Here is a 25,140-nt window from a genome sequence, read left to right as displayed (position 1 = left end):
GATTCCTTGAGGACCTGTTCCATGATTTTTCCAGGGACTGAGATGAGGCTGACTGGCCTGTAGTTCCCAGGATCCTCCTTCTTCCCTTTTTTACAGGTGGGCACTACATTAGCCTTTTTCCAGTCGTCCAGGACTTCCCCCGATCAGGAACAGTCAGCATGGATTCACCAAGTCCTGCCTGAGTAATCTAATCTGACTACTTACCCAGGGTTTTCCAACACCAAAGCAGTGGTAACGTATCAGTTTCTCTCCACGCGGTGTCACGACTAAATCAATGGGGACACAGCTCCTCCATCTGATAAATGATTGGTACAAGCAAGAGTGTGTGACACTTTGTACCTCGGGGGAGCATCCTACACCCCCACATTCATCTTTATAAAATGATTGTGTGATATCCAATGCAAAGTTTGTCATGTCAGGTGTCTTCAGAAGGCTTATGATGCACTGAGCATAGTTGTTATAGTGAGGTTATAGTAATTGTTATGGTAATGTTATAGGTTATAATTTCATGTATGTAGTTATGAGGCTGAAAATGTGTCCTCATGGCTTAAAGCAAGCCCAGGCAAAAACTCCCCAAGAGCAGAGAGGCAGTTCACACCTCATCAGGGCATGTATGGGACAAACCCACCCCAGCATCTCAGGAACAAAGGATGCTGGTCTAGGCAGCAACAAAAGGATCTGTTGGACTCTTGAGTGAGTCACCCCCCTTCCTTTGGTCAGGTTGGGACTGCGATGAGGTAATGTTCACCTGACACTGAAGGGGGGAGCAAAGTCAAGAGGGAGGAAAGGACATGATAAAAGGGAGATGTGTTTGCCTTGCTCTTCCTCTCTCTTCCACCTCCATCTACGGACACCAACTGAAGCGCTGATCACAGGGGATAGCCTGGCTGCAGAGCAGCCAGCCATCCCGTGGTGAGAAGCATCTAAGTTTGTAAGGGCACTGAAAGTGTTAAGATCAGCTTAGAATGTGTTTTGCTTTTATTTCATTTGACCAAATCTGACTTATGTTTTGACTTATAATAACTTAAAATCTATCTTTATAGTTAATAAATCTGTTTGTGTATTCTACCTGAAGCAGTGCATTTGGTTTGAAGCATGTCAGCGTCTCCCCTTGGGAGAACAATCCTGGTACATATCAATTTCTTTGTTAAATTGACAAACTCATATAAGCTTGCAGCATCCAGCAGGCATAACGGGGCTCTGCAAGATGGAGGTTCCTAGGGTTGGTAGTGTCATTCGGTTGCACAATCCAAGAAGCCGTTTACATGTCAGAGGCCGTGAGTGAACAGCCCAGGAGTGGGGGTTCTCACAGCAGAGCAGGGTAAGGCCGGCTCCCAGAGTCGAAGATTTGAGTGGCCTAGCAGATCACCGGTCCGGATAACACCAAAGGGGAATGTCACAGAGTGTTTTTACCTAAAGCTACTTTTTATTAGGTCTCAAGGGCACTCTCTCTCTCTCTCTCTCTGTAGCAGTAGGGTGAGAGCATTCCCAACATTTCTATTTACCCGAAGTCTTAAATGGTTTTAAGGAATCAGCAACCAGCTTTCTGGGGACCCTCCTTCCGTCCAGTTGCTGGGGAGTTTAGATGCCCAATCCTTGTCCAAAGAAAAGCTTCCTCGGACTGCTCCAAAGTCTGTTCTTTCGCCTAGTCTTTTAGAGCTAACTTAAACGAAGCATAGACCTCATAGGGATTCCTAGTGGGTTGTCATAGTAAACCTGGTGGGTCACCAATTCTCCTAATTTCAGCAAACGACTCGTTATCTCTTAGCTATGTGGCACTTAGTTTTCAGCCAACAGTGGCTGGACACACAAGATGGTTGACTGTAGTCCTGCCAGGTTCTGGGGTTACCCGCAGGAATGTCAAATCCGGGGGGGTTACAAGCTCCCTTCAGTAAGTCCACCCGAGTTGGAGACCTGAGAGAGACTTTTACCCCCAAAGGGAGCACTGCACCCTGCCAGCTCCAGCATGGAAAGCAACTCTCAGGCAGTGTTGTGAAAGCAGTCCTGTTTATTAGACGTCTGAAACCCAGCTCACGTGGGTCATGAGAAGCCAGCAGCAAGTTACAGCCTGGTCCATCTTGGTTGGTCCAGAGCCCTCTTTTGTGTCCCAGTTCAGGAGAGTCTCCAACTTCCAGCAGCCCACACTTAACAACTCCTCACCTGGCCACTTCTCAGCCCTTTGCTCTTGTTCCCCGGCAAACCCGTCTGGCTTCCTGTGGAGCGGTGGATCATCCATAGTCGTTTGTTGCTAGGTACCAGGCAATTGTAGTGGCTATTGTCTTCTCAGACTCTCTCCAAGGACATGGAGGCAGGCAGGTATCCATCACACCCTACAGGGTTAACTCTGCAGAGAGTCAACAACCTTTTCCCACCACCAAGTTAACTATGCCTCACACTGGGGGAGCTGACACACAGATGGCATTCAGATAAACTATCACAGAAAATGTCCACTCCATCACACAAGCCCTTTCCGGTTTGTCAGTTTCCCCTGCTTATTCATCACAGGATCACGTTCACCCTCTTAGCTACAGCATCTCACTGGGGTCTCATGTTTAGTCGGTGTCTACCAAGACCAACCTGCTCTGCTCATGAATTGTGCACCAATAGCACCTCAAGTCGCCAACCAGGACAATGAGCCACCATGGGGCACTGCTCAGACAGCTGACGAACAGAACAGACTCATCCCCAAGACGTTCTCAAGCTCAATGAGGAGCAAATAAATGAGACCAGGATGCCCAAGTTGAAAGGGGAATTGTTTGGGGGAAGTTTTCTGTCCTCTGTCATACAGGAGGTCAGAGTAGATGATCACAATAGTCCCTGCTGGCCTTGGGATCTATGAATCTAAGACGTGGAAAACCTACGGGTGCCTCTGTTTCTGATGCACCTGAAAGAGGCCATGGTTTTGAGCAGAACATGTCCCTTTGGGAAAATCAACTTTCTTAAGGTATCTTCAATCAACTCTTCAGGACCCTTAACCTGGACCCCCAGATTCTCAAACAACTTTTGCAAATATTGGACGCAATGACGGAAGTGCAGGCCAACTTCACCCAGCAATGTGTCTCCGTGCAGAATAAACCAATTCACAAGGGGACGGAGACCATAGAATCATAGAATCATAGAATATCAGGGTTGGAAGGGACCTCAGGAGGTCATCTAGTCCAACCCCCTGCTCAAAGCAGGACCAATCCCCAATCAAATCATCCCAGCCAGGGCTTTGTCAAGCCTGACCTTAAAAACTTCCAAGGAAGGAGATTCTACCACCTCCCTAGGTAATGCATTCCAGTGTTTCACCACCCTCCTAGTGAAAAAGTTTTTCCTAATATCCAACCTAAACCTCCCCCACTGCCACTTGAGACCATTACTCCTTGTCCTGTCCTCTTCTACCACTGAGAATAGTCTAGAACCATCCTCTCTGGATCCACCTCTCAGGTAGTTGAAAGCAGCTATCAAATCCCCCCTCATTCTTCTCTTCTGCAGACTAAACAATCCCATGGTCCAGTGTGGCCACATCACCTGATAGAGGGATGAGCAGCTGAACCAAGACACCATCCCCGGCAAGGGAGTGGGGAATGGAAGGAAATGATAAGGAGGCGTGTATGGGAAATGATTTCCTAATAAGGAGACTTGGCATCTTGTTACTCAGAAATGATGACACATGCCCATGGGATTTGCCTGGAGTACAACAGGCAATGTCAACACCCGCTCCTTCACTGGTGTGAAACCCGGAGGTAAGGGAGCCCTATGAGACTGCTATGAAACTGGGGGTTTATGGAGGCCCTGGGCAGATCCCCAGCTGGTGTCAATGGGAGTCTCTCTATCAAAGTCAGTGGGGCCAGATCCCCAGCAGGTGTGATTCACCATTGCTCCATCGGGTTGGGTGTATGTTCTCAGGATCATAGGTGTGCGCAGCGCATTCCATTAGGGTGTGCACCCAGGGTGCCCCACCCTAGCCCCACCCCCATCCACTCCCTCCCACTTCCTGCCCCCTGACTGCCCCCCTCAGAACCCCCAACCGCCCCTGCTCCTTGTCCCCTGACTGTCCCCTCCAGAGACCCCCCCCACCCCCTAATCACCCCTCAGGACTCCACCAAGTATCCAACCCCCTGTCCCGACTGCTCTGCCCCCTAGCCACTCCCCTTCCCCCTGACAGGCCCTCTGGGACTCCCACGCCCTGTCCAATGTCTCCGTTCCCCATCCCCTGACTGCCCCAAAGACCCTCTGGCCCATATCCAAACCCCCCCGGCCCGGCCCCACCGCTCAGAACAGTCCCCACCAAATCCCTCCCTGTCAGGGTTCCCTCCCCACTCTGAACTCTTGGGTACAGATGTGGGGACCCGATGAAAGACCCCCTAAGCTTATTCTACCAGCTTAAGTTAAAAACTCCCCAGGTACAAATTCTCCCTTGTACCTTGGGGTTAAGTAACGCTGCCACTACCAAGTGATTTTAACAAAGAACCAGGGAAAAGGACCACTTGGAGTTCCTCTTCCCCCAGCAACCCCCACAAACCCTTACACCCCCTTTCCTGGGAGGCTTGAGATTAATATCCTAACCAATTGGTTACAAAATGACCAAAGACCCAAACCCCTGGGTCTTGGAACAATGGAAAAATCAGTCAGGTTCTTAGAAGAAGGATTTTATTTAAAGAAAAGGTAAAAGAATCCCCTCTGTAAAATCAGGGTGGTAAATACTTTACAGGGTAATCAGATTCAAAACACAGAGGATTCCCCTCTAGGCAAAACTTTAAAGTTACAAAAAAAATGGGATAAACCTCCCTTTAGCAAAGGGAAAATTCACAAGTTGAAAACAAAAGGTAATCTAACACACCTTGCCGTATTTACTTACTCTTTTTGTAATATCAGAGACACGTACAGGATGGTTTATTGGAGAAGGAGTTTTTTTGACTTGATGCTTCTCTGCTTTCCCCAGAGACCACACCAAACAAAGCCTCCTCACCACCCCGCCCAGCCCAAGATTTGAAAGTATCTTCTTTCCCCATTGGTCCCTTTGGTCAGGTGCCAACCAGTTATTTGAGCTTCTTAACCCTTCACAGGTAAGAAGGAATTTGAGACTACCCTTAGCTGTGTGGTTATGACACACCCCCGGACATCCCCTTGACCAGTGACGCGATGGCACTTACGGGACAGGCCCAAAGAGACCAACCAAGCTGGCGCGCAGCCGAGGAAGAGCGCTATGACTGATGTAAGTCAACAAAGGTCACATGTAGTGCTGGGGAGGCAGCGATTGGCTGGGCGGGCCCAGGTGGGCGGGGGGGGGCCAAGCGGGGTCATGGTAGCAGCGTGGGGTTCACTGTGTGACACAATCACAACAACTTTGTGCAGCTGCTGGGGAAGTTTGCACAGGCAACAAATATATCCTGCATGGGCGGGAGGGTGGGCAGGCAGGGGGACCCTGTCACCAGGGGTGGCAGATTTGTAGAAATTTTGGTGGTGCCCAGAACCCGCCCCCCGCCCAAACACCGCCCCAACAAACTCCACCCCCCACCTCCCCAAGGCTCTGGGAGGGAGTTTGGGTGGGGGAGATCTGGAGTGCAGGCCCTAGGCTGGGGCAGGGGATTGGGGTGCAGGCTCTAGGAGGGAGTTTGGGGATGGGAGGGAGTGCAGAGGTGAGGGGTGAGGACTGTGGGGTGTGGTTGCAGATGAGGGGTTTGAGTGTGGGAGGGGTGAGAGTAGGGGTATAGGGGGTGAGGGCTCTGTCTGGGGCTGGGAATGAGGGGTTTGGGGTGTGCGAGGGGCTCAGGGTGAGAGCAGGAGTGTGGGGGGTGAGGGCTCTGTCTGGGGCTGGGGGGTTTGGGGCGTTAGAGAGGCTCAGGGCTGGGGCAGAGGGTTGGGGTGCGGGGGGATGAGGGCTCTGTCTGGGGCTGGGGGGTTTGGGGTGTTGGAGGGGGCTCAGGGCTGGGGCAGAGGGTTGGGGTGCGGGGGGATGAGGGCTCTGTCTGGGGCTGGAGATGAGGGATTTGGGGTGTTGGAGAGGCTCAGGGCTAGGGATGAGGATTGAGGGTGCAGTGGGGGGGTGAAAGCTCTGGCTGGGGGTGTGGGCTCTGGGGTGGGGCAGGGCTGGGGATGAGTTTGGGGGTGCAGGCAGGCTGCTGCAGGACAGGGGCCAGAGAGGAGGACTCCCCCCCCCCAGCCCTTTCCCTGCCGGCAGCAGCGAGCTCTGGGGGAGGAGCCCCCCTTTCCCGCCCCCCAGCAGCACACTCACCCCCACCCCTGTCACTGCATGTGCTCCTAGGGCCCCTCTCAGGCCCAGGAATCTCCCTGGCCTCCCCCATGGTGGGTGCCGGGGGAGCTGCGTGCATCTCCTCCCCTGCTGTTGCCCCTGCCTGTAGCCTCACTGGGGGCGAGGGATGGGGCTGCCCCTTGCCCAGCATGGAGCAGGAGCGGTGACTGCGGGCGGGGGGCCCCGTGCTGGTGGAGGGTCCTGCTGGAAAAGGGAAGGGTCTGAGGTGGCAGGGCAGGCTCAGTCTGGGGCAGCGGTTGCTGCAGGGAGGCAGCAGGGAGCTGCCGAGAAGAGGCAGGGACGCTCTGCTCCGGGGCCCGGGGAGGTGTGCGGGGGCAGCAAGAGGGGGCTGGGGCAGGCGCCGGGGGAGAGGCTGGGCTGACTCCACTCAGCCCGCGCTGCTGGGACCAGCAGGGCAGCAGCAATGTAAACGTGGCTCCGCCGCCATCACGGCCTGCAGCTGCTGCAGCCTCCCCGCCAGCCTCCAGCCGGGGAGGGGGAGAAGCAGCCTTCGCAGCCGGGCTCAGGGCGTCCCTGGGCACATCCCGTGCGCACACCCCGGCTCCGGATGCCGGCGAGCATTTGGCTGTGGAGATGCTGTGGCCTGTTCCTGCGGGGGGCACTCAGTGGTGGGTGTCTGGGTGGGGGGTTCTCCATCACGGGGCAGCTGGAGGGGTGGCGCCTCTGGGTGTTATATGGCTGTGCTGTTCTCTATGTCAGGGGGATACATGTAGTTGTAGCTCAGAGCTAGTGACTGGTTCCTCTCCTCAATTTCCCGGCAGATCTCTGCTAGGCGATCCTGGAAGGCAGCCATGAGCTGCTTTGGCCCGTGTTCGGTAAAGTGCTCCTCAGGGTATGTCCCCAGGGGTCTCTGGAAGGGAACAGGGAGAGTGGTGAATACAGAGGCATCAAAATCACTGAACCCCCCCAGGATCAACTCCAGGGCTGCATTCTTATTACTCCAAGGCTGGAGTAGAGAAGAGAGGTTTTCTCGGGGGATTGAGATAGCAAAGGCAAGGGCTGGGGCACTGACTGGTGGAGCTTTGCACGTGAGAGAAATAGACACTGAAGCAGCGCAGAGCCAAGGAGACAGCCGGAACAAGCTTTGGGGGTGTGGCTCCGGACAAAGACGAGAGAGAGAGAAAGTTTTTGGGCTGAGTGCTAGTTGGAAGGAGGCTTGGAACTGTGAGCAGGAAATTGCCTCCTGTTATTTGAGTCCTCCAGACTTTGCAAATAAACACAATTCCAGCAAAGAAACACCTGGGTCCATCACCAATGTCTCCTCCCGATGGAAACAATCCACGCCAGCCCCTGAGTAATCATTTTCCACCCAAACTTTTCTCTTTTTTTTTTTTTGAGAAAAAATGGACGTTTGGGGACACCAAAATATTTTCTGAATTATCCCTTTTGCCAAAGAGTTAATTTAAAAATAATACTAAAAAAAATGCAACCCATTTCGAGTTTGCAACCCATTTTCAGTTCCAAATGGCTTTTTGTGTCGAACGTTCTGAAACATCCACGCACAAAAATGCTCAGAATCGAAAGGAAACGTTGCTTTCAGGTTGAACAACAGGTTGGGTTTGACCCCAAAATGATTCATTTTCAACTTCTTGAAATCACCGACAATGGCAGCGCTATTGTAGCCGTGTTGGTCCCAGGATGTCAGAGAGACAAGATGCCGGAGGGAATATCTTTTATTGGACTAACTTTCCTTGGTGAAAGAGCTCGAAAGTTTGTCTCTCTCACCAACAGAAGTTCGTCCAATAAGAGATTCCCTCTCCCACCTTGTCTAACAAACCAAAAAAGTCACAGATTCACCCACCTCTGTCATTGGAGATTTTTAAGAGCAGCTTGATCAGACACCTGTCAAGGATGGTCTAGATCATAGAACCAAAGAAGATCAGGGTTGGAAGAGACCTCAGGAGGTATCTACTCCAACCCCCTGCTCAAAGCAGGACCAACACCAACTACAGCATAGATAATACTTACACTTGCCTTGAGTGCAGGGGACTGGACTAGGTGACTGTTCGAGGTCCCTTCCAGTCTTACACTTCTACAATCTAACTGCAGGGTCCAAAATTTTGGTTAAACAGCTTGGGTCAGAAATGTTTAACAATACTCAGGGTGAGCTGGGTCTATGGAGAGAACTGGAGAGTACTTTATGTCTGAACAGTGGTCGAACCCGTGTCTGTAGGGAAAGACCTCTCCCCACCTCTTCTGAAAGGCCCCAGGCCTCTAAACAATGATCACATGCATGTCACTTTGGGGACATTTCCTCCCTGCCGGCACAGCGGCCGTCCACCCCCACCATGTCCCGAGAGGGTAACAGGAAAGGGGCTGAAATGCTGGGTCCATATCCTCAAACCAGCAGCAGGTCCAATGGACCTCCTGCTGCTGGACACCAGCTGAGGATCTGGCCCCATTGACTGTAATAGAGAGACACCCATTGACATGAGCCGGGATCTGGCCCCATTGGCTCCAATGGAGAGATGCCCATTGACACCGGCTGGGATCTGGCCCCATTGACTCCAATGGAGAGACGCCCATTGACACCAGCTGAGGTCTGGCCCCATTGACGCCAATGGAGAGACGCCCATTGACACCAGCTGGGAGCTGGCCCCATTGACGCCAGTGGAGAGACGCCCATTGACACCAGGTGGGGTCTGGCCCCTCTGTGGGTGTTTCAGAGGCAGTGGAGGACACACACCCCTAATCCAACACTGAAGGATTCAGAGTGGGCGCTCCTCTCCCAAAAGACACCCCCCCCCCCGATCCAGGGTCCCCCCCTTGTCCACCAGCCCCAGCAGGCCCGCTCTCACCATGTCCTGATCCTCATTACGCAGCACCCAGAGGACAGAGAGGATCAGGCTGGTGGTGTTCATCTCAGGAATGGTGTCCAGGAACTCCTTCAGGGTCACCTCGGCCTTGTTCCGGGGCGGCGGCTTCCGCATGGACGACGGGTAATTGGGCATGAAGACTGCCAGCTCGAACTGGGGCCGGGAAAGGGAAGCCAGAGGTTAGCTCCCACCAGGGAGCTTGGCTGGCAAGGTCATGAGAGGACCCAGGAGCCGCAGGACCAGCTGCCCAGGGGGTCCTGGTACCCTGCCCAACACCCAGCCTGACCCAGGCCCCATTCAGTAAGCTGCAGAGGCAGTTCAGATCCGTGGCTGGGACTCTGACCTGCAGTCCAGTCCCAGCGACTCCATGATCTCCCTCTGTGCCACCAGGCCAGGCACCAAGTCGCTCCATGCCTCAATTTCCCCATCTGCACAAGGGAGGTGATAATTCTTCCCATTGTCTGTTTTGTCTATTTAGAGGGTGAGCTCTTTGGGTCAGGGACCATCTCTCACTATGTCACCGTGCAGTGCCTGGCACAATGGGGGACCCGATCTCTGTCGGGGGGGGTCTGTGCAGTGCCTGGCACAACGCAGGACCTGATCTCAGTGGGGGGGGGGGGTTCTGTCCAGTACCTGGCACAAGGGGGGACCTGAGCTCAGTCGGGGGGGGGGTCTGTCCAGTACCTGGCACAAGGGGGGACCCTGATCTGAGATGGGGTCTGTGCAGCACCCGGCATGACTGGGCCCCGATCTCTCCCACGGATTTTCATTTTGATTCATTTTGTTGAAAAAATGGAAACATTACAAAGGAAATGAAAATTTTCTTTAAAAAAAATTGTCAGAGGGAGGGAGGGGATGGAACATGTGCAAGATGCTTGACAAAGCCAGGAATAGAACCCAGGAGTCCTGGCTCCCAGCCCCCCTGCGCTAACCCACTAGACCCCACTCCCCTCCCAGAGCTGGGGAGAGAACCCAGGAGTCCTGGCTCCCAGCAACTCCACCTGGGCTAGAGTGGACTTTAAGCCACAGTAACTCCTGGGCATGAGCCATCAAGTCTCAGACCCCAAAGTATGGGGCGTACCCAATGGGGCCCAAAGGGCAGGAGGGGACAGACTGGGGCCCAAGGGCAGGGACACTGGTGTAAGGAGAGGAAAGGGGGGAAGGAAAGAGACACCCCCTCCAAGAGGGGGACAGGGCGGGCGGCCCTCACCCACCTGCCCGGAGTTGACCGCAGCGTGATAGGCGGAGCAGGTGAAGATCACCATGGTCAGGTACTTGGTCAGCTCGGCCGCGGTGCCCAGAGTCGAGGGGACGCCTGCCGGGGAGGGATGGACTGGTGAGCATGGGACTGGGGCCCCCTCCCCTGCCCCTGGCTGGGAGCCTCCCGTCTCCGCTCCCCCTGCCAGGGGTGATGCTGGGCTAGTGCAATACCAGCATCACTACTGCGAGTGCACGTGTAACACCGACAGACTCGGCGGGCGGGATCGAACCGGGGGCCTCCGGAGCTTAGTGCATGAGCCTCTACCGCGTGAGCTAAAAGCCACGTGGAGGCGTGCGGGCGACCCACGGCTGTCACACGGCAGGCGTCACGCCTAGGCCATGGCTGATGTTTTCACAGGCGCCTTGGGGTTTGGAGACACCTTAACGGGGGGCTGGTTCTTGGGGGTGGGAGGGAGGACCCCTCAGCAGCGCCTGTGACCCCGGGCCCATAGATCGCTAGCCGCCCCCGCGCTCTCACCCGACGCCTGTCGGCCGAGGAATCCCTTGGTGAATATCTCGCCCACCCACGCCTGCAGCTCGTGGTCACTCTGCACCGAGAGGCTGGTCCGGTAGTAGATCCCCACGATGCCGGAGACAAAGCTGGGAGAGTAAAAGGGGAATCGGGTCAGCCCAGACGCCGGGGCCCACGGTGAGAGGCTCTCCCCTAGGACAAGCCAGGGGAGCCCCCCCCTCCCTCCAGTCTCCACAGAGCTATTCCTGCTCCCCTTCAACTTCACTTCTTAGGTGGTCCAGGTTCCCCTCCATGCCCCGTGCCACCCAGGAGAGTTGGTTTTAGAGTTTGGGGTCAAATGTTTCCAAGCCTCTAAGTGATTTAGGAGCCTGCCTGCCATTCTCCAAAGGGACTTAGGCGCATGGTGGGTTAAATTTACAATGGCAGCTGGGTGCCCAGAGTAATTTACAAAATGCCTAAGCTGGTTCGGTGTCTAAATTCCGTGGACGTCGGCAATTAGGTTCCTAAATCGAGAGGGACGAAATGTTTGCACCAGGGTGGCAGGAACAGGGAACGCTAAGGGGCCATGGCCCCATCGCTTTTTACCCGCCTTAATGGGAAGCGACGTGGGGAGGGGGGCGGAGAGGAGCAAGCAGGGGCAGGGCCTCGGGGAAGAGGCGGAATGAGGGCGGAGCCTTGCGGGGAGGGATGGAGTGGGGGCGGGGCCACGATGCAAGCACCGGTGGCCCCCCTACTTCCAGGGAGTTTCCAGCGCTCCTGGTTTGAGCTAAAACTTTTGGGGGGTACAAAATGGAGTCGCGGTGACCCTGAAAGAGTTTGCAAATGACTCCAGTGTTGCCAGCTCTTGTGCTGAAAAAACAAATCATCCGGAAACCTGTAAACCGCCCCGAAAAATTTAATTTTTTGTTCTAACATTTGTTCAAAATGTCCTGGAAATTTATTTATTTTTTAAATCAAAAATGTTTCGAAATGCTCCAAATGGAAACAAACCAACTCAATTAACACAAAACAAAATGTTTAATTTGACCTGAAAGGAATTTTATTTTGGGGCTGTGATTTTTCGAGGGGCTGAACATTTTGAAAATTGTCAGTTTGGGGCCAACCTAAAACTATTTTATTTAAAATTAAGTTATTTATTTATACTTTTCAAAATTGCCAACCCACCCCAAAAAAACCCTTAGTCCTTTGACCGTGTGGGCACTTTGGAAAATGTTACCCTCTAAATGGAGATTTGGGCTGGGTCAACCACAGACGTGAATTTAAAGCAAGTTCATTGGACTAGACGACCAATGAACCTCCTGAGGTCTCTTCCAACCCTGATCTTCTGTGGTTCTATGAACCAGCAGCAGATCCTGGGGCTGACGGTCTCATTTTGGCTGTTCTTCGATTGGGATCGCGTTGAAGTGGTTTCAGTTAAAGTGAATTAAGAGCTTCCACATTGTCACTAAACCGGATTGAAATCTGATTTCAGTTATCAACGGGCCCAACTTTGTGTGGTAAAGGATGTTCGCTGGATCCCAGCAGAACAAGCCCAGTATGCAGGGCTCCCTCCCACACAAGACCTGGACTCCCAGGGGGCTCTGCCCCTGACCCCCTCCACACTCAGCGCCCCAACACTTTGCCCCCTCTGATTTCACTAGGTCTAATCCCTTCCCCCACATGTGCCTTCATCTCTCCTCCCCACACCCCACCCCACCCAGCACCCCCTCACCTCTCTATAGCTGCCCAGATCTTGAGCCCATCGTCCCTGTAGTAGTAGCTCTGGAGGGAGCCGACACCGCGCTCCTGGATGTCGTCGGGAAGGCAGAGCATGGTGTAGGTCAGGTTCTCCAGGCCCTTGCGGAGAAGCTCGGTGAGGCCTGGACGCCCGGTCGCTATGGCCTGTGGAATATAGACCCGGCCCGGGCCCGCTGGGAGTTACTGCCACGGAGCAGCAGGCCCCAGGGGAGGGGGGTAGGACACTGGAATTGCGTTGATTCCCCAGGGTCTGGGGCAGCGCTGGGAATCAAACGTATGAAATCCTTTGGTGACAATTTATTTTCCCTCCCAAAATATGTTCACTAATGAAAGTGACCAGGAAAATAAAAGGAAATGGGGACACAGGGGACAAAAGGAAGAAGGAAAAGAAGGAAAAAAGGGAGGAAAGTAGGAAAAACTAAGAAAGATGAACAATGGAGGGAACAAGAAAAAACAGAAAGAAAAAACAAGAAAAAGAAGTGAAAAAATAAGAAAAAAGGGAAAATGGGGGGAACAACAACAAAAAGGGAAAAACCAAGAAAAAACACAAATCAAGAAAATGAAGTGAAGAGAGAAAGCAACTAAGAAAACAGGGAAAACGGCGGGAGGGTAAACAAAGAAAAAGGGAAAACCCCAGGGGCAAAAACGGAAAAAACAATTTAAAAAAGTGAAAAGAGAAAGAAACAAACAAGGGAAAAGAAAAAAATCCAAGAAAAAAATGAAAAGAAAAAAACAAGAAAAAACAGACAAACCAAGAGAAAAAAAGGAAAAAAGAAAAAAAAGGGGGGAAAGGGAAAAGAGGATAAAACCAAGGAAAAGGGAAAACCCAAGAACAAAATGGGAAAACCAGGAAAAAGTGGGGTGGGGAGAGGAGCCGGGAAAACAGGGAAAGGACGAAGTCAGGGAATCTCAGGGAAAAGAAGCAAAAGGCAACAAAGGAAGGAAAATCATGATTATGAAGGAAAATGCCATAAAAATGCCATGAACTTTTTTTTTTGAAAACTGACCATTTCAAGTGCAAAACCTTTAATTTTTCCCCACTGGCCATTTTTCCGTGAAAAACATGTTCCCTCGCCCTGATCAGAAGGCAGGAAACTGCGGTTCGGGCCATGCCCACAAAAGGGCTAATAATTGTGCTTGGGTTGAAGTGGTCCCAGTGAAAGTGAATTAAGAGCCTCCACATGGGGGTGTGTGTCACTAATCTGATCTCAGTTATCAACGGGCCCAACTTTGTGTGGAAAAGGATGTTCGCTGGATCCCAGATGTGAGGTGGCCAATGAGCGCCGACCACCAGGAGGAGCTGCTTCTGCCTTGCGTTTGATTGGCTGAGCAGGCTGGGGGCGGAGCTGGGTCGGTGGAGTTTGGGAGGGGCAGTGGTGTAGTTGATTTGATGGGCAGTTTGGTCATTCTCCCTCCTTTCTGAACAAGCTATGGGAGGCAGTGTGGCCTAGGGGCTAGCACCCGGGGCTAGCACCCAGCTCTCCCTGGTTCTACCAAAGGCATGCTGAGTGAGGCAAATAAGGCCCGGTCTTCTGCCTCAGTTTTCCCATCTGTAAAATGAAGCTATTGCTCCTCATGTCCTTTCTAAAGTGCTTTGCAATCTAGGGGTGAAAAGCACCAGCTACAAGCAAAAAGAAAAGGAGTACTTGTGGCACCTTAGAGACTAACCAGTTTATTTGAGCATGAGCTTTCGTGAGCTACAGCTCACTTCATCGGATGCATAGCAGACTAACACGGCTGTTACTCTGAAACCAGCTACAAGCAAGAGATTATATTACTATTATGAGACAATCCCCTCTTTACCCGATCGAATACGCCCCCGGAGCTGATGAGAAAGGTCCGGGCCAGGACATCGATGAGGATGGAGAAACGGGTGTGAGGGATCAGGAGCTGGAAGAGAAGAGACGCAGGGGCTGAAGCAGCTGGAGAGAAGGTTCTAAACACACACAGATAGGCACTTCTAGAACACACACACATATGGGTGACTCCTGTGTATAGCTTCGGGGGGAACACGCCCGGCTGGGCCCCTCTCAAACTGTTGGACTCTTTGGCAGCAAACATCCATCTCGGCTTGTCTGAGCATCAAAAGGCACCCACTGGGCACCTCTGGGGAATGTGCCCCAGGTGGGCACAGCAAGAACCGGGCACCCTTGGTCAACTCCCTCAACAAGTCCCAGGACCTGCAGAAGAGGGTGTGACGAAGCAGGACTGTTCTTAACGGTTCTTCTGAATACTGTAGGGGTGCCTCAGTTTCCCCTATGCAGTTCTTAAGTATCGAGGTGATGGGAGAAGGGTGTGTGATAGTTGCAGAGCCCTAGAGGGCAGGTGTGTGCAGGGGTCTGGACACAGAGAATGGCCGACACCCTGTTTCCTGACAACTGCTGGCCTGGCCCTTCTCCCCTGCAAGGTGAGAGCTAAAGGGTTGGAGAACAAAGGAATCAGGTGCCCTCCTGACCTGGGAATGGGACAAAGCGCAGAGGAGGAGGGGCTGGAGGGGGAGTCAGTTTGGGGCTGGCTGGGGACGTGGAGTGAAGTGCAGACATCGCTATCTGGCTCACTGCCCCCCAAAATGGACCCGGCTGAGGGGTCCTGTTCTCTGCACCTACAAGCTCTGTGTTAGACCATGTTCCTGTCGTCTAATAAACCTTCTGTTTTACTGGCTGACTGAGAGTCACGTCTGACTGTGGAGTGGGGGGGCAGGACCCCCTGGCTTCCCCAGGACCCCGCCTGGGCAGACTCACTGTGGGAAGTGCACGGAGGGGCAGAGGAGGCTGAATGCTCCGAGGTCAGAACCAAGAAGGGGGAAGCTGCGTGAGCTGTGTGTCCTGAAGACAGTCTGCTCCCAGAGAGGAGACTTCCGCCGAGTCCTGACTGGCTTCGTAGGGAGCAGCTCCAGAGCATCGCCCGGGGACTCCGTGACAGTGGGTATCCAGGAATGGGACTCACCCCACCCCTGATGCCACCTGTTTGATCCTTGCATAAGGTGCCGGGTGTGGACACTGGCTGCCCGCCGCCTTCCCATTGGCTGACTCTCCAAGCTGAGTGGGGCCGTGCCCACCCATGGCCCCGCCCCCCCACAGCAGCTCCGCCCCCCCTCACCTTGTACAGGGGGTGGCACATGGGCAGCTGGCACTGGGTGGCCACTGAGAAGACCTCGGCCAGCAGGTGGGCGCGGAGCAGGTGGGAGGTGACCTGGTGCACGTGGAACTCGGAGCTGCGCACCCAGGTCTTGGCCAGAGTCCAGAGCCAGTCGGAGTCACTGGGCAGGAAGATGGGGCTTTCGGGACCTGGGCGCTGGCTGAGCTGTGGGGGAGCTGGGTCAGAGAAATGGGTCCAGTACCACCCTGGGTCAGAGCAGTGGGCCCATCCTGCCCAGTATCCCCCCCGGATCAGAGCAATGGGCCCATCCAGCCCCATATCCCCCCAGTGGACCCATTCACCCACTGGATCAGAGCAATGGGTCCATTGGGTCTGTGCAGCGCCTGGCACACTCGGGCCCTGCCCACAGTAATAATTGTGCCTTTCACAATGGTGGAGCCCAGTTGCTCCCTAGCTGCAGGGGGGCCCAGGTGGCTCAGGAGGGGCGAGCAAAGAAACCCCTCACCTGGATGGCCAAGGGGACGACCTCCCCGCTGGGTTTCTGGTGCAGCAGGCACAGGGGCGCGGCGATGTACTGCTGGTGACCATTCACTTCAATGGTGGGAATGTCTTCCAGGAGCTTGTAATCTGCTAGATAGATGCTCCCTCTCTGTCAGGCAGAGCAGAGGAGGGTCAGTGCCCCGCTCCCAGGGCTGTGAGCTTCCCTTCAGCATGTCCCGGCAAGCAACACACACAGCACGTACACAGCGTTAAAATGCAGCCACCTCTGGGGTGGGGCGGCTGGTTATCCAGACCCAGCTATGCTACAAACAATTTAGTTTGGGAAGAGAGCACCGGGCTCCCACCAGCAGGAGTTCACGGGGAAGGAGGGCAGGATGGACTGGACAGGGCTGGGACTCAGCCAGGCTCTGATTATTTACGGGGGGTGGGGTGTTACCTGCAGCTCCTCCCGGAGGCTGGTGGATTCCCCCAGGGAGCCGGCCACCATCTCCTGCGTCACGGGGAAGTTCTCGGGGAGCGCCGTGCATTTCCGGATCAGAACGGGGTTGATCCCATTCAGATACTGGTACCCGAAGAAAGCATCTTCCTGCCAGTGCTCAATGACGTACTCTGGGGATACAGACACACGCCAGCCCTTGAAATAAAACCCCATCGCCTGGGGAGGGGAGTGGGGCCTGGTGGTTAGAGCTGGGGGGGGGGGGGGCTGCGAGCCAGGTCTTCTGAGTTCTCTCCCGGGCTCTGGGGGGTGGGGAGTGGAGCGGAGAGGTCAGAAGGGGGTGGGGGCTGGGAGCCAGGACTCCTGGGTTCTCTCTCAAGCTCTAGGAGGGGAGTGGGGGTCTAGCGGTTAGAATAGGGGGGGCTGGGAGTCCTGGTGGGAGCCCTGGTGGGGGGGCGGAGGGTGGCAGGACCAGTTGTCCTGGAGGGGCCGTGTGTGGGCTCAGCACCCCACAGATGACGTAGGGAAGGAAAGGGGGGGTCCCGGCGCCAGGGGGTCGCCCTGTGCTGGCGTTGGCTCCCCGCCCCTCCCCACAGCGCTTGGGGCAGCACGGACCTGAGACTGGGCTCTGGTAGAAACAGAAAATCTTGGGGATGTCAGTTAACGTCTCCCAGGAGTACGGCCGGTCCAGGAACCCCTTCAGCTTGGACTCCAGCAGCCTGCGGGGACAGGGAGCCGGGCTCAGAGACGCTGTGTGTGCCCTCTGCCTGGACCCTCTGTCCCCCTTCACACCCCTGTCTCTATTCGTCCCCATCCACACCCTCTGTCGGTCCCTCCTCTCGCCCCTCTGACCCCATCCACACCCTGTCTGTTCACCTCCTCACACCCCTCTGCCTGGCTGTTCCCATGTGCACCCTCTGTCCATCCATAAACACCTGTCTGTCTGGCCCCATGTGACCCCTTTTTCCGTCCCCATACACCACCTCTGTCTCTGATCCAGTGTACACCCTCTGTCTGTCTGATCCCATATACCTCCTTCTGTCTGTCTCTCCCCATACTCGCCCTTCTGTCCTTCTGTCCCACAAGCGCCCCTCTGTCTGTCCCCATGTGCACCCTCTGTCTCTCCAGCCCCACACACCCCACCTATCTGTCGCTCCAGCTATGGGTGCAGCCCTTTTCCCAACCTGGCCCCCAGCACTGGACCCAATCGCCAGTGCCACAGACGGGGCAAACCCCTCCCGGGTCCGACTCCCTGGTTCCACATCCCTTAGCCCGAGCACCCCAAGGACCTCACGTTGGGTGACCCCTAGTTCTCAGCTTTCCGGAGCACCGTCCCCCCTTTGGCAGGGCTACCGCCTTCCCTGCTCCCAGACGCATTCGCCTGCATTACGAGGCATTTTCTCGGCATGGGCCCAGCGGACCCGGGGATCCAGCCGGGGCGGTAGGTCTGTCCCATCTCCGCCGCGGCTTATTGCCCCGCCTGTCCTTGCCCCAACCTCACCTCGGAGCAGCAGGAATTTTATATTGACTACCTCGATCTCTGAGGACAATCTGGAATGAACTGATCCCTGCAGAACCTAGATAGATAGCTAGATAGATAGACGGGGTGGATGGGGTGTGTGGAGATAGATAGATAGATAGATAGATAGATAGATAGATAGATAGATAGATAGATAGATTCCCCCCTTCAGTTATACAGGACTCAGGCTGGAGGGTGGGGTACAGTTATGGCAAATGAAATAATTTCTGCATCTCCTAATGAGAGACACAAAAGGTCAGCTCCTCAAGGATCAGTAGGCGCCTAACTCCCCTTTCTTCCAATGGGATTTAGGCACCTCAATCCCTCTGGAGAGCTGGGCCACCTCTCAAAGAAGTGGTCTTTCAGCCACACCCCTTGCCCCGCCGCTTACGCCGCCGATCCACGCCCGAAGAAAGCAGAGGCCTTGGGGAACGAATATTGGATGTCGATTTCGGCGGTCAGGGCACTGTCAATGTCGGCACACCAGGGGATGCCAGGGAGGTACTCCTTCCACCTGTCCCGGGGAAGAGGGCGATTAATAACAAGCCTCTCCGGCTTCGGGTCAGCCAATCTCAAAGTGCCTTAGAAAAGAGTAGTGTGCCGTTATATCCATTTTACAGGTGTGGAAACTGAGTCACGGAGTGGGGGGGGAACTAGCCGTGGGAGAACCCAGGTATCCTGACTCCCCACTCCAGGGCTTTATCCACTAGGCCCCACCGCACCTGGGCCTTAACTAAGACAGCAGCCAGGGCAGGGACTGAGCGCTCCATCAGCTCCAGGAGCAAGCTGGGGTGGCTTAAGCCCTTGGCCCTTCTGGCTCATGCCTCATCCCCCAGACCCCGTCCCGCCCCCTGGATTTCTTCGATTGCAACACAAGCTCAGCTTGAGGGTTTTTAAAAAAAAGGTTCGTTCGTTTCTGGCCCCTGGGGCTGCACAGAAAGGCTTTAAACCATAACCCAGCTGTAACCCACACCGTGACACTGCCTGAGTTTGCGGGGAGCCTGAACCCATTGCTCTGGAGGGGGAGGGGAACTGCCGTTTATGTTCCCCCTTTGACTCACCTATATCTTTCCTGTTGCAGCACCAGCTCCTCGCGGCGGTACTTCTGGAGCAGGTAGTGGGAGTCGTCACTAGGGATTTGGGCTGGAGAGAGGAGAGAGGGACTATGAAATCTGACCACGCCCTGCAGTGGGAGACGTATCCCAGACCCCTCTGACCCGACAGGGCTCCCTCGTGCCAGCCTTCTAGCTTCCTGTCTAACCCGCCTTCCCATACACCCGCCTTCTCTCTATCCCCAGACTATCTATCTATCTATCTATCTATCTATCTATCTATCTATCTATCTATCTATCTATCTATCTATCCCCATCCACCCCCCCATCTATCTATCCCCATCCACCCCCTCTATCTATCTATCCATCCCCATCCACTCCCCCACATCTACCTATCCCCATCCACCCCCTCTATCTAATCTATCTATCTGTCTATCTATCCCCATCCACCCCCTCTATCTATCTGTCTATCTATCTATCCCCATCCACCCCCTCTATCTGTCTACCTAAGGGATGGATCCAACTTTTCTGTTCACTCCCTCTGGGGCACCTGGCATTGGCCACTGTGGGAAGACAGCACACTGGGCTAGATGGACCTTTGGTCTGACCAATTTTGGGCGTTCTTATGTTCTTTCCCCATACACACCCATCTATCTATCCACCGCCCCACACCCATCTAGCGAGCTAGCTAATCGCTATGATACCTTTCCTCCCTTCCCACTTTTCATGAAAACAAATAAATTATCTCTGCTCGGTTGCTGACCCCTCTCACAGCTCGGGGGCGCCACCAAGCTCCAGCCAGCTGTAAATTGACCCCCGTGGGCTAAACCTGTCTACGGCAGGTGATGCCAGTTGAAGTGTGTCCACACGCAAAGATGCACCCACTTAGCTAAACTGGATTTAAAATCACCCACGTGCAGACCGGGCCTCAGGTATCCTGGGCAGTGGGTTTCTCCTGGAGCGGACGCTAGCCCCAGGGCCTGGTAGAAATCCAGGAGCCACAGAGATGCACGAGTGGCAACAAGAAAGGGAACCCAGGAGTCCAGGCGCACCTGCAGTGGGTCATACCTGTGCTTTCCACCAGCTCCACGGTGCAGTAGCCGTGAATCCACCGGTAGCAGGGGAAGTGGTAGGTGTCTCCCTCGGGGGACGTCACCCGGACCGTGTTGCAGTACCATGTGCTCTCGGGGAACACACAATAGGGCTCCTTGTGGAGACGGATCAGCACGATCGGCCCCAGGGCTCGCTCACTGGGCACCTCGTACTCCCGTACCTGGGGGAGACAGAGCACGGGGAGGGTTCGAGCTCCGGGCACGGACCCTGCGTTCCCGGCCACTCGGGACGGAGAGCGTTGCACGGGCAGATCTGCGGGTACAGCTCCTTCTTCACCATCGCTGGATCCCCAGCTGGTGTCAGTGGGTGTCAATGGGTGTCTCTCCATTGCAATCAACGGGGCCAGATCCTCAGCCCCTTGAAACCCAATGTGGGACCTGGCCCCATTGACGCCCATGGAGAGAAGCCCACTGACACCAGTCGGGACCTTGTCCCATCGACTACAATGGAGAGACGCCCAATGACACCAGCTGGGGGTTTGTCCTCCATTGAGACCAGCTCTTTGACCTGCTGAACTTTAATCCCCCATTGCCAAGTGATGGAAACATTGAGAGTGTTTATTGATCAGATTCTCAGCTGGCGTAACTAACTGCCAGGCACTGCACAGGCCCCGACGGAGATTAGGGCTCAGGCGTGCGAACTAGGGGTGCGGGGGGTGTTGCAGTCCGGGGCTCAGGTGCCGGCTGCCTGCTTCACTTCCCTGCCACTGACCTGCCTGGGGCCCCGCAACCGACACCCCCCCCCCCCCCCCGCTCCCGGGGCTCGCTCACCCCAGCCTTTGCCCCCTACTGCTGTCTGGGACCCCACCTCCCAGAGGCACAGTACTGCTGCCGGCCCCAGCTGGCGGGGGGGGCTCAGACAGGGGGTAACAGGGCAGGCTTTCAGCACCCCCCCCCCCCCCGCCCTTTGAAAAGGATTCCAGCACTAATGGTTCAGAGTCCCTGTCGCTCCCGGTTCTACCCAGACCCCGACAGAGATCAGGGCCCCGTCGCTCGGGGGACTGCACAGACCCTGACCGAATCAGGGCCTCAATTACTCCAGATGCTGCTCAGATATAAAATGACAGACCGTCCCGGGCCTAGATCCCAGGTGCCAGGTGAGGGTGCAGCTCGTAGATCACAGCTGGTATCGTTCAGCCCTGCGGAAATCCCCAGCATCCAGGCTGCAGACCCCCTCACCGTCCCAGCCCACAGAACTGCGATTCCATCAGAGGCTCCCACCCCATCAGGCTGGTATGAGGGCACCCCAACACTTCCTCCCCGCCCCTCCCCCCCCCGTGCCATCCTCTTTTGCTGCATTTATGTGAGTCAGCCTGGTCTGGCCCGGCATCAACCAGGCTCCGACGGAGAAGGGAGATCCCTCTCGTCTCATTTGAGGACTCGAGCGCTGTGAAAGGGGGAGAATGATCCCGCATTTGGGTTTAGGAACCCTGCCTAAATCCCAATACTGGGTCCTTCTAGCCCATTTTACCTCTGGGGAAACTGAGTCACGAGCACTGGCCGCTGCGGGCAGAGCCACGAATAGAACCCAAGGGTCCTTAGTCCCGGCCAGGCCCTCAAACCATTGCTCTGCTGTTCCTGACTGGATCCCCGCCGCCCCCACACACCCCCGCAGAAGGAACCCCCTAAAATACTCACGAATCCCGGCTGAAAGTCCAACCCGCATCGGTCCAGCACATGCTTGGGGCTTTCCCCGTCGATGCCCACCAGGGTGATGGAGATGGTGTCAAAAGTGCCAGCCAGGAGGTCCTGGCCGGTGGACACCTGGGCTTTGTAGACGGCCATCAGAGATGGGCTGGGGGCCGGGCTGCTCCCAGGCAATGAGGGGGCTCCTGGCTCCAAGGGGCGGATAGTCTGGGGAGCCCGTCCCGACGGTGCAGCTGGGAGTTCTCGGTCACGGGGAGCTGGCTGGGTGACCTCTGCTTATTCACCGGCTGGCTTGGGACGGAGGCCAAGCGGGAGCGGAGGAGGCGGGGAATGCAGCGCCCCGGGCTGAGCCCCGCCCTGCACTTTCAAGCCACCCTACACCTCGCTGCACCCGTGGTGACGATCCCCCGGGCTCAGAGGGTGGCAGACGGCAGCGCCCAGAGAGCTTCCATGGGGCGCTCCAGAGCGAAGGGCTTGCAGAGTGACTCACCCACACTATTTTATACTGTGGTGCGAAATATGATTGAGAAGGCGGGACTGTCACAAACGGGAAGACCCGTCCAGTCAGTAGATTACATTTTAATGGTAAAACAAAACAGGAACACGAAGAGTGAATGCAGCAGTTGCGAACTAGCTGCCAAGAGCAGGGCTTGAAACTTAATTCCTCTAAAGCCTAGTTTAAGCAGAGAGAAGCGTAACACTCTGGGATTCCACTCAGTGCAGGGGGAAGAGCTGTGGCTAAGGAAAGAGTGAAGTGTATTGTTAACTTCCCCATGCCGGTAGATACGAAATCTTTCTTGGGACTCACTAATTCTGCAGCGGATTCATGGTTGGTTACCCAGAGAAGGCAGTTCTCTAAAACGGGGGCAGGGTATAAAGACCACAGTGGACCTGGACAGAGGCGGCAAGTAATTCATGGTAGAGCCAACAACAGGGTTAATGGAGGCTACAGTTGCTGTATAGTGTATATAGTTCAGTTTGAAGGTTGAGGGGCATAGGGAAAGTGTAACGCTTAGTGGAATACTGGCCCAGGTCCGCACACTTTGTTATCCCTGTCCGATAAAGGCTGGACCATTGTCAGAATCAATGCTGTGTGCCAACCCCAAACTGGAAACATTTATCTTATTAACTGTGGCCCAGTTGGTTTCCTTTCTAGCTGGAAATGGTTTCACCCATTTAATGAAACTAGCCACGATTACAAACAAGAATCTATTTTTTCTACAGGTGGTAGGCAAGGGTCCTACAAAATCAAGCTGTAAGCGTTGGAGGGGGCCTTTTAACGCTTGATGAATTAGCTCTCCTTGTCTTTTCCTTCCAGCATGGTCTTGCTTCGCACCTGTTAAACAGCTATGAAGACCTAGTCCAACTAGCTCTAGTGCAAGCTGCAGAATCTTCAAAAGGCATTTAAAAAGCTATAAATTTAAATTCTTCATTATACTCTTTTTCTTTAACCTCTTGACTAATAGAGACGATCCATTAGGACAGAACTTTAAATAAGTCAAACCTGGGAAAATTTGTTGGCTTTCTCATGACTTATCCTTGGCTGTTGTCTTAAAATCACTACAAAACTTATTACTGGTGCTTGGTGGACGAGTTTTGCTAGTAACTACAGAAAACACAATCGCCATTCTCGTCTACTGTTGAAACCACTTGGGTCTTTAAACAATGCTACTGAGGAATCTCTGGTCCTGTCCTGCACTACAAGCTACCCTTGAATCAGTCAGAGATATCCATTGAAAAGGCACTGGAAGAAGACAAGAATTCATTTCAGAAGCTGATAGATATTGACTCCTTAATTGAAGACGAGAAGTGTTCATTAAGTAAAGTATACGCCCTTGATTCTTACATCTCTACAACACCAACTTCTGGATTCCATTAACCTCGCCGTAGTTTTCAGGGAAGCCTGTCTCATAAAACGCCGACAATGGAGTGGAGTGACGCACTACCAGCAATGGGGCTGCCATGGGATCAGGACCGACCAGAGAATTCGAACACAGAGTGTAATATCGTGAACGAATGTAGATTTGATTTCAACTTCTTTAGCATCACTCAATACAACGAGGAGTATTTGGGTATAAGCTTTTGTGGGATAAATTTGTTAGTCTCTAAGGTGCCACAAGGACCATCATTGTTTTAACTGATACAGACAAACACGGCTACCCCTCTGAAAGTGGTTTGACCCAATTTTTGTGCAATGTTTCCTGGGATGAAAGAAGGAGGACTTCATCTCTTGCTAGTCTCAATCACAGGCGCTAGCGATGAGCGTTCTTTTTTCTCATTGAATAGAGTTTTGTTTTCTGAAAGAAGTTGCCTTCTGTCAGATCATGAGCATATCATGAAGGACTGGCAGTACCGGACCCACCAGAAGCCACCAAAAACAAAGCCACTGCATTCGATGCGTTCGTTAATACAGTTATGCAAAATTACAAGAAGGAAGTAGATGTAGGGTGGATTTCTTTTATGTAAGTAGTCACCACATATTGTTAAGGATAATTTCATGTTGAATGCCCTGTTATGACCTCTGCAGTCACAGCTAATACCTGTCTTCTTGGGGAACCAGGGCACAATAGCCAGTCTGTCTGAGTCATGAAAGAACACCCACCCCCTGCTTGAACCAAAGGTGATAAGAGAAAAAACTTGCATAGAGCAATGAATGGCGGCGTGAGACACGGCCATTCCTGGTGACATGTTTCAGAGAACTCCCCTGTCCTCATCTGCATTAAAGATGGGACAACTAGACGCTGCATTAGCAAACAGAATGGGGAAAAAAGAGAACCGCACAGAACTCTGGGACCAAAAGAGCAGGGAACAACGCCAGCATCGGAGATCTGTGCTCCAGATGTTAATGAACCTTCGCTGTACACACTCAGCTAGGCAGTTAGCCCAATTCTCTTTGTGAAATCTTGATTGATATCCAAAATATTGAAGCAGCCCAAGTTCATTGTCAGCCCCCCTGAAGGAATACCAACCATAGTTAGAAGTGATCAGCTCCTCTTGTCTAGCCTAAAGAAAACCGTTGAGTCATCTGTGTACCCATAAACAAATCTAGTCTCCTCTCTTGAACCATTGTATGTTCTCTACAAAACCATCTACTCACTAGCCAGTAACTTTTCTGATTCGTGTATAGACCAAAATTCTGCCTCATTTCCACTGGGGTTTCATCTACTGCTGACCGATCCAAGATTCTGAACCATCACCATTGCCTGGAAAGCCTCACTCGTTCAAGCTTC

General features: G+C 53.9%; 1 protein-coding gene across 2 annotated transcripts; it reads right to left on the bottom strand.

The window, feature by feature from the left end:
• Positions 1 to 6,153: 6,153 nt before the first annotated feature.
• Positions 6,154 to 22,375, bottom strand: LOC119564589 (hydroperoxide isomerase ALOXE3). 2 transcript variants are annotated; one of them, XM_037887356.2, is made up of 14 exons: positions 21,902 to 22,375; positions 20,220 to 20,424; positions 19,161 to 19,242; positions 18,491 to 18,613; positions 17,196 to 17,299; positions 16,581 to 16,753; positions 16,149 to 16,292; positions 15,644 to 15,847; positions 14,348 to 14,434; positions 12,519 to 12,688; positions 10,814 to 10,935; positions 10,290 to 10,390; positions 9,058 to 9,228; positions 6,154 to 7,109 (listed from the first exon to the last, which is right to left on the bottom strand). In XM_037887356.2, the coding sequence occupies exons 1-14, from the start codon at positions 22,046 to 22,048 to the stop codon at positions 6,930 to 6,932; spliced, it is 2,013 nt and encodes a 670-aa protein (XP_037743284.1). In that variant the 5' UTR covers positions 22,049 to 22,375; the 3' UTR covers positions 6,154 to 6,929. The 2 variants fall into 2 exon arrangements, with proteins under 2 accessions (XP_037743284.1, XP_043393295.1); XM_043537360.1 differs by lacking the exon at positions 15,644 to 15,847.
• Positions 22,376 to 25,140: the final 2,765 nt, after the last annotated feature.

This window comes from Chelonia mydas, chromosome 28, assembly GCF_015237465.2.
Source record: "Chelonia mydas isolate rCheMyd1 chromosome 28, rCheMyd1.pri.v2, whole genome shotgun sequence".
In the NCBI taxonomy this organism is placed as follows: Eukaryota; Metazoa; Chordata; order Testudines; family Cheloniidae; genus Chelonia; species Chelonia mydas.
Note: the sequence above shows the minus strand (reverse complement) of the source record. Positions and strands in the feature narration are given on the sequence as shown.

What these genes read in the sequence shown, in the direction of transcription:
- LOC119564589 (XM_037887356.2), bottom strand. Translation starts at nt 22,048, where the DNA reads ATGGCCGTCTACAAAGCCCAGGTGTCCACCGGCCAGGACCTCCTGGCT. An exon ending in TTCGGGCGTGGATCGGCGGC is followed by an intron (nt 17,300 to 18,490) that starts GTAAGCGGCGGG and finishes CTGTCCCCGCAG; the next exon opens with GCTGCTGGAGTCCAAGCTGA. An exon ending in GTAATGAGGATCAGGACATG is followed by an intron (nt 7,110 to 9,057) that starts GTGAGAGCGGGC and finishes GTTCCCTTCCAG; the next exon opens with AGACCCCTGGGGACATACCC.